Source organism: Paramormyrops kingsleyae, chromosome 1 (genome assembly GCF_048594095.1).
Source record: "Paramormyrops kingsleyae isolate MSU_618 chromosome 1, PKINGS_0.4, whole genome shotgun sequence".
NCBI classification, from domain to species: Eukaryota; Metazoa; Chordata; class Actinopteri; order Osteoglossiformes; family Mormyridae; genus Paramormyrops; species Paramormyrops kingsleyae.
The window spans coordinates 7,269,506-7,281,675 of record NC_132797.1 but is presented as its reverse complement, the minus strand read 5'-3'; the positions used below and the strand labels follow the sequence as shown (position 1 = coordinate 7,281,675).

At 49.4% G+C, this 12,170-nt stretch overlaps 1 protein-coding gene across 11 annotated transcripts in view; it reads right to left on the bottom strand.

Annotated features, from left to right (window-relative positions):
• The window catches only part of shank3a (SH3 and multiple ankyrin repeat domains 3a), a 189,710-nt gene that overhangs the window by 8,195 nt on the left and 169,345 nt on the right, over window positions 1-12,170 (bottom strand). For 8 of the 11 annotated variants that reach the window (XR_002837898.2, XM_023808941.2, XM_023808944.2 and 5 more), the window contains 5 exons: window positions 6,323-6,403; window positions 5,686-5,709; window positions 5,363-5,490; window positions 5,096-5,201; window positions 2,513-4,874 (listed from right to left, as the gene is read on the bottom strand). Coding sequence is in view for 9 of the 11 variants with exons in the window: in XM_023808941.2 (XP_023664709.2) it covers window positions 2,513-4,874; window positions 5,096-5,201; window positions 5,363-5,490; window positions 5,686-5,709; window positions 6,323-6,403 (2,701 nt within the window). In the remaining 2 variants the exon portion in view is untranslated. Of the gene's footprint in view, window positions 1-991; window positions 1,042-2,512; window positions 4,875-5,095; window positions 5,202-5,362; window positions 5,491-5,685; window positions 5,710-6,322; window positions 6,404-12,170 lie in introns of all 11 variants that reach the window. The other 3 variants (XR_002837899.2, XM_023808948.2, XM_023808943.2) reach the window with 2 other exon arrangements.

Genomic DNA, 12,170 nt, shown 5'->3' with positions numbered 1-12,170 from the left:
TTTCAGTTACAACACTGACAATTTTATTTTCACTCAGAAATGACGGGAATAACGGCAGGAGTATGAGCGAGTCAGTCTAATAATGAGTATGAAACTACATTCCTGTTAAATCCTTGCTATATTTGCTGCTAGATGATGAAATTTTACAAGGATTTTTACCCAGAAAGAGATGGATATTTCTTGGGAGTTAAAGAACATGATGTTGATGTGGAGTGTCTTTCCCAGGTTGTCATTACGGCAGATTTTGACCTGTCAGACAATGTTAGGAACAAACTGAAACAATTTTGCCCTGGATGTAACAGTGCGGCAGTATCAGAGCTTGAGATTGAAACTGACAGTTAAAAGAAACTAAACGCCCTGGAGCCACTGTTATGTGAGAGTGGAGGCCTCCAGGCAACAGGGGAGTCACGGGGGCGGGGCTAGACAGGTGGGCGGGGCTAGGCAGGTGGGCAGAGGGGTCGCTTTGTGAGGGGTGTGGGTGTTGCATGCGGCCAGGTTTGCACTTTCCATGTCTGCTATTACCTTGTGTGCACCTTAGGTCCTTATCAAGAGCAAACGCTCAGAAGTACCAGACGCTGATCTTTGTTATCGACAAAGAGGAAGACACCATGCCTAATTGATAAGGTGTTCAATATTTTACTCCTGTAGAAAATTCAACATTTCAACTCCCATTGTTTCCGATAAATCTGACTGCATGAAATCATTGAATGGAGGTGGTCATTTTGGATAAACTATGCTATTAAAAAATGTACAGACAAAAAAAAACCCTTGAGGGCAGGAAGTGATATCATACTATAACAGGAAGTTCAGCCTTTGTAAGGGCGAATGTAATAAGAAACGAAAGCTGTAAACTATACTCTATTGGGACTTCGAAGATGCAGCAACAAGGTAACACCTGACTTGGCAATAAGAGAAAATAAAAATAAACAGGTTAATTCAAAAGAAAAGGGATTAGTCGATAGGCTGATTTAAAAATTGAGGTCGTGTTTACCCTAGGAGCTAAAAACCTATGGTATACTGTCTTCGTTTTTCTTGCCATATCTGTGAAAATACAAAGGCTTCAATGTGCTATGAGAACAACAACAGCTGCTTGATTCCCCAAATACAACACAACATTGGCTAGCAGTAATTATATCACTAATCACAAATCACTGTGATTCCATACATAAAAGGTGCCCTGGGTTATTATGTAATGTATAATGTCACAACACATGTCGAAGATATTTCAAGATATTTGGCCTACAGTCTGTGAGACCGAAGTAATCCTGAGATTTAAAGCTTGGAATTGTAACGAGCTAAACATAATGCTAGCGGATTAGCCAAATGCTGCCGAAGATTGTTACTTACCATTGTACTTACTACTCCACTGATAAAACAAGTCACGCCAAACATTACGTAATGTACTAAAGATATTAAATAGCTTTGTAGTATTTGCCTTGTTATATTATTATATTCACAGTATGTCTTTTTATTCCCAATTGGTAGAAACTATATTATACTACTCCAGGGTTCAGAACCTAATGGAGTTCCAGAGTCCCAGTCTGAAAGGTACAGTCACTTTATCAGCGTATTTGTCTAGTTCTTGCACTGTATTGTACCGTATATGTTGTTACGCACTGTCGAGTCCCTTTGTATTCGAGTAAGGCTGTACGAGTAAGCATTCCAATACACTGCCTGCACATAGCCAGTAAAGATCCTGAATCTTAGCCCAACCTGCACACTAAGTACAATGGCTTCCTTCCATTCCCCCAGGTTTTGTGGGAATTTTCTAGAAGGGACCCAGAGAGCGAAGTCAGGCCTGAGGCCTCTTTATAAGCTACAGAGGGGCTCGGAGGGAACCAAGAAATGGACTTCTCTCCAGCGCCATTGGGCCCAATGCTGAGGTCTTACTGCACGGCAGTAATTCTCTGATGTTGACTTTTAGGGTTGAATTCTGTACAAATGACCACAAACTTCACCAGCGGTAAACTTTCTATTAATCGGCCTGGATTCGAGTTTAAGCTTCATCAAATGAACTGAAAATGAGTATGAAATGAAAGACCTTTCAAAATGAATGATGAGCTTAATGCTATAAACTCTCAGAGTGTTTGGCATCGATCGGATCCATATTTTGAGACAGAAACTGACTACAGTATTTGAAGGCAAACATTGAAACATGCTTTACATACTAAGACCACAGTCACTACAAGGAGAAATGTAGCAAGAGAAATTTTGCTATCGTTACTTTAAATGAGGAAATCAAGATAATAATTCATAAATAATATTGAAAATGATACTTAAACAACTCTCTATGAATCATTATATCAATCTACTGTTTCCTGCAAGTCAGCCTGCCTGTATTCTGTAATTGTAGTACTAAGTACTGATATGATAATCACAAAGCATTAGCTTATTTAACATAAGATTAATGTTTGCTGTATTAGTAGATAAAGGAACAATAGAATATATGTGTCTCTCCTGTCTTCTGTAGTGTAAGCAGAATGGGTCCATACTGCTGGCTGAGGCTCCTTACCTGGCATCCGCCACAGGGGACTTCCTTCCGGGGTCGAGGTTTCCTCCGATGGGCTCTTCCCCTAGCGAGCGTGTGTCCTTGTTCAGCTGCTGGAGCCTGGAGCTCAGTTCACTGATCACAGTGGGCTTGCCGTCCTCGGGGCCGGGCAGCGGCCGCGTCTCCACGGGATCCCCCCAAAGCTTGGACCTTCTCTGGAAGAGGTAGCGGGGTCGGCCGGTGCCGGCGGCCGCAGCCAGCGCAGCCGCGTGTTGCTGGGAGAGGAGCTCGCTATCCGAGGACTGCTTCAGTAGAGGGTCCCTGAACGTCACAGGCCCCTTGCTGAGCTGGGACTTGAGTTTTGGCTTTGGAGGCACTGGCGGCTTGTCGAGTATAAAAGTCTGCCCGTCGGCGTAGGAGGTGTATGTGTCGGTGGGCTCGCTGCTCTCTGACGACAGCGTGGACATGCTGGAGACCGTGGAGATGGTGCTCGTGGTCTCCAGGTGGTGGTCGCTGGAGCTGCGGGTGTCCACCTCTTCCACCCCAGAGTCGGCTGCAGACTCAGGCACCAGGTGGGTGTCTGAAGGCTTCCCTGAGGCTGTTCCGCTAGCAGGGTGTGCTGCTGCTGCTGTTGCTGCTTGGGTTGGGGCGGAAGGCGTGGCCGGCTTAGCCAGTGCTGGGGTGGCTGCGGTCGCATCTGTCTTCGGCAGTAAGCCGTTGGCAAACTCTTCGGGTGGCGGCACCACGCCGATCTTCCGGAGCTCTTCCCGGGTCTCTTCATCACTGGAGGACAGCAAAGCAGGTGGGAGAGTAACAGTGTAAGGCTCTACATCCTCCTCGGAGCTACCCTGAGCCAGCGTCCTCTCCGCTGATGTACCGGCTGGCTGTGGCTGGGTGGCTTCGGGGCTTGGAGACTGGGCTCGCTTGATTTCAGCCAGCGTAGGCTTGGAAGGCTCCACAAGCGAGGTTTGTGGTGACAAAGAAGGCTCCTCCATGCTAAGCCCAGCTTCTTGCCCATTACTTGTCGCATGTACCATAATGAGGCCAGCAGTCTTCTGCTGAGATGTATCCACGATGCTTATGATCATGCTCTTCTTGTCCTCCTGCTTCCTCTCCTCGACTTTGTCTGCTCTTGCATCAATCTCTTTGCGAAGCGTGGTCGGCGTCCCCCATTGTGTTTTGGGTGGGGTCATTGTGCCAGATAAACCTGCTCTATCTCCCGGTGAGAAGGGGGGAGACACCAGCCTCGCTTCTGCTTCCATTCGCTCCGCCTCTTTGGTCTGGGAATCGACGAACAAAGGCCCCGGTTTCTCGTGTTTAGTCCTGGGCTCTGGGCTGCTGGCGGGTGACTGGCTCTGAGATGTCAGAGCCCGCTCTCTTGCGGCCAGCGCAAGTGCCAGAGGGGAGTTGGGGTCTAGGGGCTTTCCGGTCAAAGGGTGGATGAAGGTGGTCCCGCTCGGCAATGGCCGGAGCACGACAGCGGGGGGAGGCAGCTGGCCCAGCTCCCTGCTAAGCAACCTTTCGTCAACGGAGCGGGACTGCGTCAGGGACGGCAGCTCGGGTGCTGTAGTGCTACCTTCGACAGTACCGACCGACAGGAAGACTGTGGATTTCCTCCTTTCCTCTAGACGCTTCTCCCGGTCCTTCACGGCCCCTGCGATCGCAGCGGCAAAGGGACCTTTGCCCTGTTGTCCATCCCCTAAGGCTCGGGCTCTCTCCTGCAGGAGTTGCTGCTGGTAGTACTCAGCCCTGCTTGTGTGGGGGATCCGACCAGTGGGAGAGTGCTCTCTGGCATGGGCGGAGGCCAACGCTAAGGATGCTCTCTCCTGAGCGTCCTCCACCTGCAGCTGTTTGACCAGGGGGCTCTTTTTGCGCTGGGGTTTTGTTGGGGTGTACAGGCCGATGCTGAACTGACCGACGTTGGCGTATGGGTTATCGATCACCCTCCCTTTCCTCTTGATCTTTTCGGGAGGGGTGGAGGACGGTCCGGGACGGGGGATTTCAGTGGGCTCCACAGGTAAGTGGGAGGAGTCCTGCAGGATGATCATGGAGCGGGACTTCTTCTGCCGCTCGGTGTGGCCCGAGGGCCGGGGCGGGTCATAGATCTCAGCGGTGGTGACCACCTGTGTCAAGCCGTGGACCTTAGCCTCCGTGCCTGGTTTAAAGCTGGAGCGGCTTTGGTCATGAGAACGGCCAGGGGGAGGGGGAGGGCAGAATGCTGGGGGGGGGCCGGTGTCCAGGTAATAGGGTGATGGGGGTGGAGGGGGTGCAGTTTGGGGAGGGGGAGGAATGCTGTGACTCTCTCTGAGGCTGTCTGTCATCGACGAGCTCCTTGGAAACCGATGTTCCCCTGCCAGTGCCGACAGTCGATCCTCTTCTGTTGCCCCTATTAATTGACATGCCATTAGTGTGAGACACACGAAGCCTAGACGGTACAATTTGACATGGTCACTAATAGCTATGCAGACAAGTACAGTAATCAATGCAGACTTGTAAGTAGCAGCAGAATTTTCTGATGTGCCTGATTGAATTTCATGGGCTTAATTGCCGTATTTAAGAATGTCAGGTCACCCCAGAGTGTAAACATCAGTGCTACACACTCCTTACCAAACGACTTGGTTCTGGACATCCCTTTCGGCAATGGAATGTGGGTCTTCTCCATGCTCGGGGGGAATTCGCCATGTATGGCCATTCCCTGGCGCTCAAACAGTGACTGCGTTTCACAGAACAGAGCAAGATCAAAGCGTTAAGGGGAAAAAAAACATGATCACAAGGAGAGGGCTTGACCAACAGGAGAGACAATTACAGTGAATGTCAGCTAAAGCAGCATGAAAAATATGGTTGATGGTAGGTAGATGGCACACCCGAACTCACACTGATCTCTGCTGGTGTGATTCTCCTGCTGGTTGGCCGCTGCTTCACGGTGGCGGCCCTGTAGTCCGCCTCCGTGGCCTGGGGCCGTAGCCCGGTCTCCTGGGAGCCCAGCATCTCATCCAGCCTTTCTGCACATGTGGACAGAAGGGCCCAAGCTCACGGCACTAACACGACACCACGCCGGGAATCCCACCCTTAAACCCAATGCACAACAGTTAATGCTAATTACTTGTTTTGAGAATTTTTTCGACTCAGTATCCGTATCAATATCAGTAGTGATTAATGATCATTGGTCTGTACTGTGGAGCCTCAGTGTTACTTACCACCTCTTCTTCTCCTTGCGGAAGCTTGGAGGAAATATAGGGAGGGAAAAACCTGACTGATTATATATCAAAGATATTAGATGCAGGCAGCTGTAACCTATAGCTGCCTTTGCACATCATAAAGAAATTTTAGCTAAATATCGACCTTCAAAAATTGTACATAGTAAGAGTTTCCTAGTTGTTTTCCAATAGTTACTTAGATGTCATGATTAAAATGGGATTCTGTCCTGTGTGTCAGAAAACCACACATCTTACATGTTCCTAATCCTTCCCCAAGCACGTGGCGAGTAATGGACCACGTGGTGACGTGTAACGGGACACGGGGAACCCCTGCTTTAAGGCCTTTGTCACAGCATTCCTCCCTTTTTCATTACTTACTAATTAAAACTCTGGGGATGCAGCAGTAGATGTTTTCTTGATCAATATTTAGCTAGCAAACATTTTCAAGCTGGCCTACATCCATATTTCACCAAAGCAATTCAGGTTAATTACCCTGAAACGGTTAACAAAAAACAGAGAGGTGGGAGCTTGACTCTGAGTCAAACCCACTCTTTCGCCAATACGCCGCGGTCCCTGATGTGATGTTTGGAGAGAAGTGAGACCGGTGAAAGGGGGGGGGGGTTGGGGGGACACTCACCCAGTTCCTCCAACTCGGCGGTCATGGACTTGGAGCGCAGCGTCAACGTGGTGCTGGGGGCCCGCTTGGGGGGTGGAGGTGCTGCAAAGAAAAGTGAAGATGAAGTGACTTTGGACCTCCTGGCCAGGACCTTGCGGGCACTGCCCAAGTGGAGGTGCCACTTCTTCTTCACCGACTTGATCTCGTCATACTCGGGTGAGCTGGATGCCTCACACTGCTGCAGGACCTTGTTGAGGCTGCGGGTTGACGCAAACTTCTTCATGGCCAGCTGGGGATTGGCTTGCCGGCTGGCACACAGTTGGCGGGGTGGCCCTACCCTACCCGAACAGACCCATTCGCAGGCGCGATGAAACAAAACTTTGTTCTGCCGCTAAAGCTGCTCGGATTATCTCCATTTCCTCCGGCTGCGGTGACGCTTCCAGTCCCCGATTCACATGACCATGCCAAAAATCACACCGACCCGCCGTCATCCAAAATGACTCTTCAGAGAAGAGAGCCGTCCATGTCCTGTCCTGCTTCTAACAATGGTGAAGGACTAAAATGTTAATTTTGAAAAAGACTGTTGCTTCCTCTGTCCGGGTTTCCATTTGGCTCTTGGAAATGCACTCCTACTGGGGTAGTCCGGCTTACTGTCAGATGGTGACTGCTGTCAGGCCTGACCTTGGCAATGTGACAAGAATCCTGAGAAGTACACCTATTCCCACCTCCGTGTTCTTACGTAACAAATATCGCAATTATTCATCAAGTCTCTAGTTAAGAGGCACTCCCAGGAGCCGGAGCAGCGGCAATGCTGTAATAAAACGGATTTCAGCAGAGAGTAAGTCTCAGGTGGTGAGAGAGGTTGAGAGAAAGAGGAGGGGGAAGAAAACAAGTACGGAAGAGGGAGAAACAGTGATGGGAGTGAGTGAGAAGAGAGAGAGAGAGAGAGAGAGACAGAGAGAGGGATAGCGCGAGAGATGGAGAGAGAGTGAGTGAGAAATTCCCAGGCTCTAATGCAAGGCTGAATTCAAACGTTCATTGTGGTAACCATGGTAACTCTGGCAGGAAAGAGAGGCGCAGGTTTGAGCGGCAGCACCAGTGCTGCAAGACGATTCGTTCCCTCTGCTGGGTGGTGGGCGGACTATCGCAAAGGCTGGAATCCAGGCTGTGCACAGAAAGGAGCACGGAGTTCACATACGTGCTGCTGTCTGGCATTTCCAGGACCGATGACACCATGGAAAGAGGTACGACCACAGACCGTTTGATAGTGTTAAAACCGTCACACCAAAGTGAATGCAAAGCCTTCATTTCCCAGAGTCGATTTCAGTCTGTGTCACAGGGCGATTGAAGATCATAACGGCTCCCCAAAAGCCACAGCAATCACCCATTCCTGGTGCTAATGTTCTTGAAGTTCCTAATTGGAGTCTCCATCCAAAATGTGAAAAGACTCATGAAAGTGGTTTTCTGGTACCACTTTGGTCTTGATGCACCTTCCCAAGGCAGGTTTTGAGGTTCCTTCTAGAGGCAGGTTCTGAGGCACCTTCCCGAGGCAGGCTTTGAGGCAGTTACTGATGGTTAGTAAAGCTGAGAATATACTTCTGGTGTAGCACCTACCCTGTAAAATTCACACTTTGGCACTCTACCTTACAGGGTGACGGATAGCCTATCCAGTCCTTCTCTTTCTTCTCAGTCCAGGGTGAGCCTGGACTCCTTTCCCCCAGCTGCGCAGAGTATCAGGCTCTGTCTGCTCCACTGGATCGTTTACACGATGGCTTCTCCTGGACAGTGGCCTCAGAAAGATGCCTTTCTGTCCACAGGCAGTCCAATCTGACGATACAATGCCACACCAGAAGGTCGCCTGCTTTTTGAAATGCGGACAAATCAGAGGAAACACCCTTAACGACAAGATCTCAGACATGAAATGGCCCCTGAGCACAGAGTTTGGAAAAAAAAAATGAGCAAATCCTTTAGAGGAACGGCACCATATGAACGTGTTCCAGGTGCAGCCGACAGCGCAGAGCTACCTCAGGGACGCTGCGGCAGTTTAGATCCATTTTGACTCTGTGAGACTCGGAAGCAGTGGGAAACAAAGCAATTATTGTCGCGGCGACGACTTGTCGAAGTGTGATGAGTAACAAGCGCTGCTCTGTTCACTCCTGGTGGCCCCCACGGTCTTCCTCCCCCTCCCCCGTGGAAAGTAAGTCCTCGCAGTTTCCAATCCTTCAGGGAACACCTTGCCTGCAGCCGCAACTCGCATGCAGGTCCCTCACTGACTGTGCTCAGCGACGCCCCCCACCCCCCCCGAGCTTCTTGGCACAAGCTTTTGAATGGAGGCAGGGCAGTGTGGTGGTAGTATCTGGTGTCGACTCTGCAGGAGGAGCCGGAGAACTAGGTCAGAGCTACTGCTGCTGTCTACCCGCTGTGGCTAGCTGATATGTGCCCCCCGCACCCTCCCCCAAACACATCTCTCCCTCTCCTGCTGGGGAGAGGTGCACAACGCATTTGGATTCTGTGTCGAAAGCAGTACGTGCAGGCAGCTCCGAGCCCCGCTTTCCAATCACCCTCCCGCCATCGATCCAATGCTGGCTGTACCGTTTGCTTTCGCCCAGCACATTGCACGTTCTGTCCTGTTCTTTTTTCAGGACCTCCATATAGACAGTGCAGTTTAACATGACAATGTGCACATCCTCTGTAAACAAAAACACGCACCTCAAACTCCCCGCCTTCACAAATCCTATAGAGCAGTGCTTCTCAGCCCAGTCTTCAGGGACCCCCAGACAGTCCACATTTTTGCTCCCTCCCAGCTCCCGGCCAATCAAGAACAACAAATACCTGGTACAGGTGTGCTGGGAGCTGGGAGAGAGCAAAAATGTGGACTGTCTGTAGGTGCCCTAGGACTGGATTCAAAGACACTATTGAACCCCTGGATTCTACACTGGGTTTGCAAGCAGCTATGTTAGTCTGTTGCAACTCTGATGACTGCATCCTATGTTCTTTCATCAGGGCACAGACTAAGACTATGACTAAGAGGTAAAATATGTGATTTTAATCTCTTTGCTCTGTTGCAGGAGTCCAGCAAAGAGAAAATAAAACTCTGGCTCAAAAGCATTCAGACTCTTACAACAAAATGAAAATGGTCTACAGACATGACTGTGATCTTAAACTTCAGTGTCCCAGTATTGGGCTTCAGATTCCTGGGCTGGCTGTGCAACCATAAGGGGCCCCATCCCCACGGACACCGGATAATGACGGCTTGGTTTGCTGCCTGATCACCTGAACACCCCCCACATCACCCAAGTCAGGCCTGTGGATGTGTGCAGATTAGCCTGCTATATAATTTACAGCACCTGTCCTGCCCGAGGCCGAGCAAATTATTACTCCCTCACACACCGCGATCCCATTACGCTTCAATATTAAATATAGATTTTACACTATTTTATTTCAGGGTGAAAACATGCATCAGTTACGGCCCGGGCGGATAAGACGGCCACCCGTTCCGGGGGCCTGATGGAGGATCTGTGTTTGCTCTTTCATGCAGGGGAACACGGAGCCTTTGTGTCGCCCGTGTTCACGCTTGTGCGTGGGCTGCTTCTCCGATTGATGCTGAACTATGCGGTACCGTCTGGTCTGGAGATCAAACTCTGGAATGTGCAGGCAGATCAGTAAAAACTGCAATGCTGGAAGACCTGCAAACAGACTCTGCCTGTTTCGATGGAACAATGCATCTAGTTCACGAGCAGAACATGCCCTTTTAACCACAGAAAAGGCCCCTATAATATTACCCAACTATATTAAGCCCGACATCACAGTGTAAGGCAGTAAGACAATATGGTTAAATTGTTTAAGATGGTTCAACTGCAATACCTGTACGACAGACACTAATGATTTTGTTGTGATTCCTTCTTGGTGATTGGCTGCTTATCTAAAGTCCTAGAATTTAAACATCCAAAAGGTTCATTCACAGCAAGCTTAACTGTACCTTGCGTTGTTTGCTAATAGTGTCAACTCTCGAAAAGATTCATTGCTTTTGCAGCTGGGCAACTAGTGCTCACTTGATAGGAATAAGTATGCCCATTCAAATTACAGGTACATGTGCTGGCAATGAGAGATAAAAGGGAAAGGAGGTAAGAAAGCAGACAGAGGAAGGGTGTGGGGTGGAGAGTAATAGTTGGAGATGGTAGGTATGGAGCGTAGGAGTTTGAGGTGGTAGGTATGGGGGGGTAGGAGTTGGAGATGGTAGGCATGGGGGGAAGGAGTATGAGATGGTAGGCATGGGGGGAAGGAGTATGAGATGGTAGGTATGGGGAGTAGGAGTATGAGATGGTAGGTATGGGGAGTAGGAGTATGAGATGGTAGGTATGGGGAGTAGGAGTATGAGATGGTAGGTATGGGGAGTAGGAGTATGAGATGGTAGGTATGGGGAGTAGGAGTTTGAGGTGGTAGGTATGGGGAGTAGGAGTATGAGGTGGTAGGTATGGGGAGTAGGAGTATGAGGTGGTAGGTATGGGGAGTAGGAGTATGAGATGGTAGGTATGGGAAGTAGGAGTATGAGGTGGTACTGTAGGTATGGGGAGTAGGAGTATGAGGTGGTAGGTATGGGGAGTAGGAGTATGAGATGGTAGGTATGGGGAGTAGGAGTATGAGGTGGTAGGTATGGGGAGTAGGAGTATGAGGTGGTAGGTATGGGGAGTAGGAGTATGAGGTGGTAGGTATGGGGAGTAGGAGTATGAGGTGGTAGGTATGGGGAGTAGGAGTATGAGGTGGTAGGTATGGGGAGTAGGAGTATGAGATGGTAGGTATGGGGAGTAGGAGTATGAGGTGGTAGGTATGGGGAGTAGGAGTATGAGGTGGTAGGTATGGGGAGTAGGAGTATGAGATGGTAGGTATGGGGAGTAGGAGTATGAGGTGGTAGGTATGGGGAGTAGGAGTATGAGGTGGTAGGTATGGGGAGTAGGAGTATGAGGTGGTAGGTATGGGGAGTAGGAGTATGAGATGGTAGGTATGGGGAGTAGGAGTATGAGGTGGTAGGTATGGGGAGTAGGAGTATGAGGTGGTAGGTATGGGGAGTAGGAGTATGAGATGGTAGGTATGGGGAGTAGGAGTATGAGATGGTAGGTATGGGGAGTAGGAGTATGAGATGGTAGGTATGGGGAGTAGGAGTATGAGATGGTAGGTATGGGGAGTAGGAGTATGAGGTGGTAGGTATGGGGAGTAGGAGTATGAGATGGTAGGTATGGGGAGTAGGAGTATGAGGTGGTAGGTATGGGGAGTAGGAGTATGAGGTGGTAGGTATGGGGAGTAGGAGTATGAGATGGTAGGTATGGGGAGTAGGAGTATGAGATGGTAGGTATGGGGAGTAGGAGTATGAGGTGGTAGGTATGGGGAGTAGGAGTATGAGGTGGTAGGTATTGTTAATGGACCACATGCTCACTGTAATATAGTTAAAATAGGTGGAAGGGGTTAACAGCTGTCACTTTGCATTCATTTATGAGTCTCATGAGGTATTTTGTGCAAAAAAAAAAAAAAAACACCATGACAGACGGCGAAATGAGGCAGCACTGAAGGTGTCCCAACTACCAGCAAAGCAGAACTGCATCTGGCTAATATCCAGGCACAGGGCAGCTTTTCTCAAGAGAGCCTGGTGCTAATGGCTAATGTCCAATCAGGTCCCAAATTAATGTATGACTCCACTGTGAGAAAACGTCCCTAAATAATACAAAATTTGAGCATGGACAGAAATGGACATGTACACCAAAGCAGCAGAGCAGTCTGAATACCCCAAACCTGCACCACAGGGACACCTATCAACCGCCACACAGAAACAGCTTCCTAAAGCTCTGGCAGTCAATAGACCTTCAGCCCCCATATT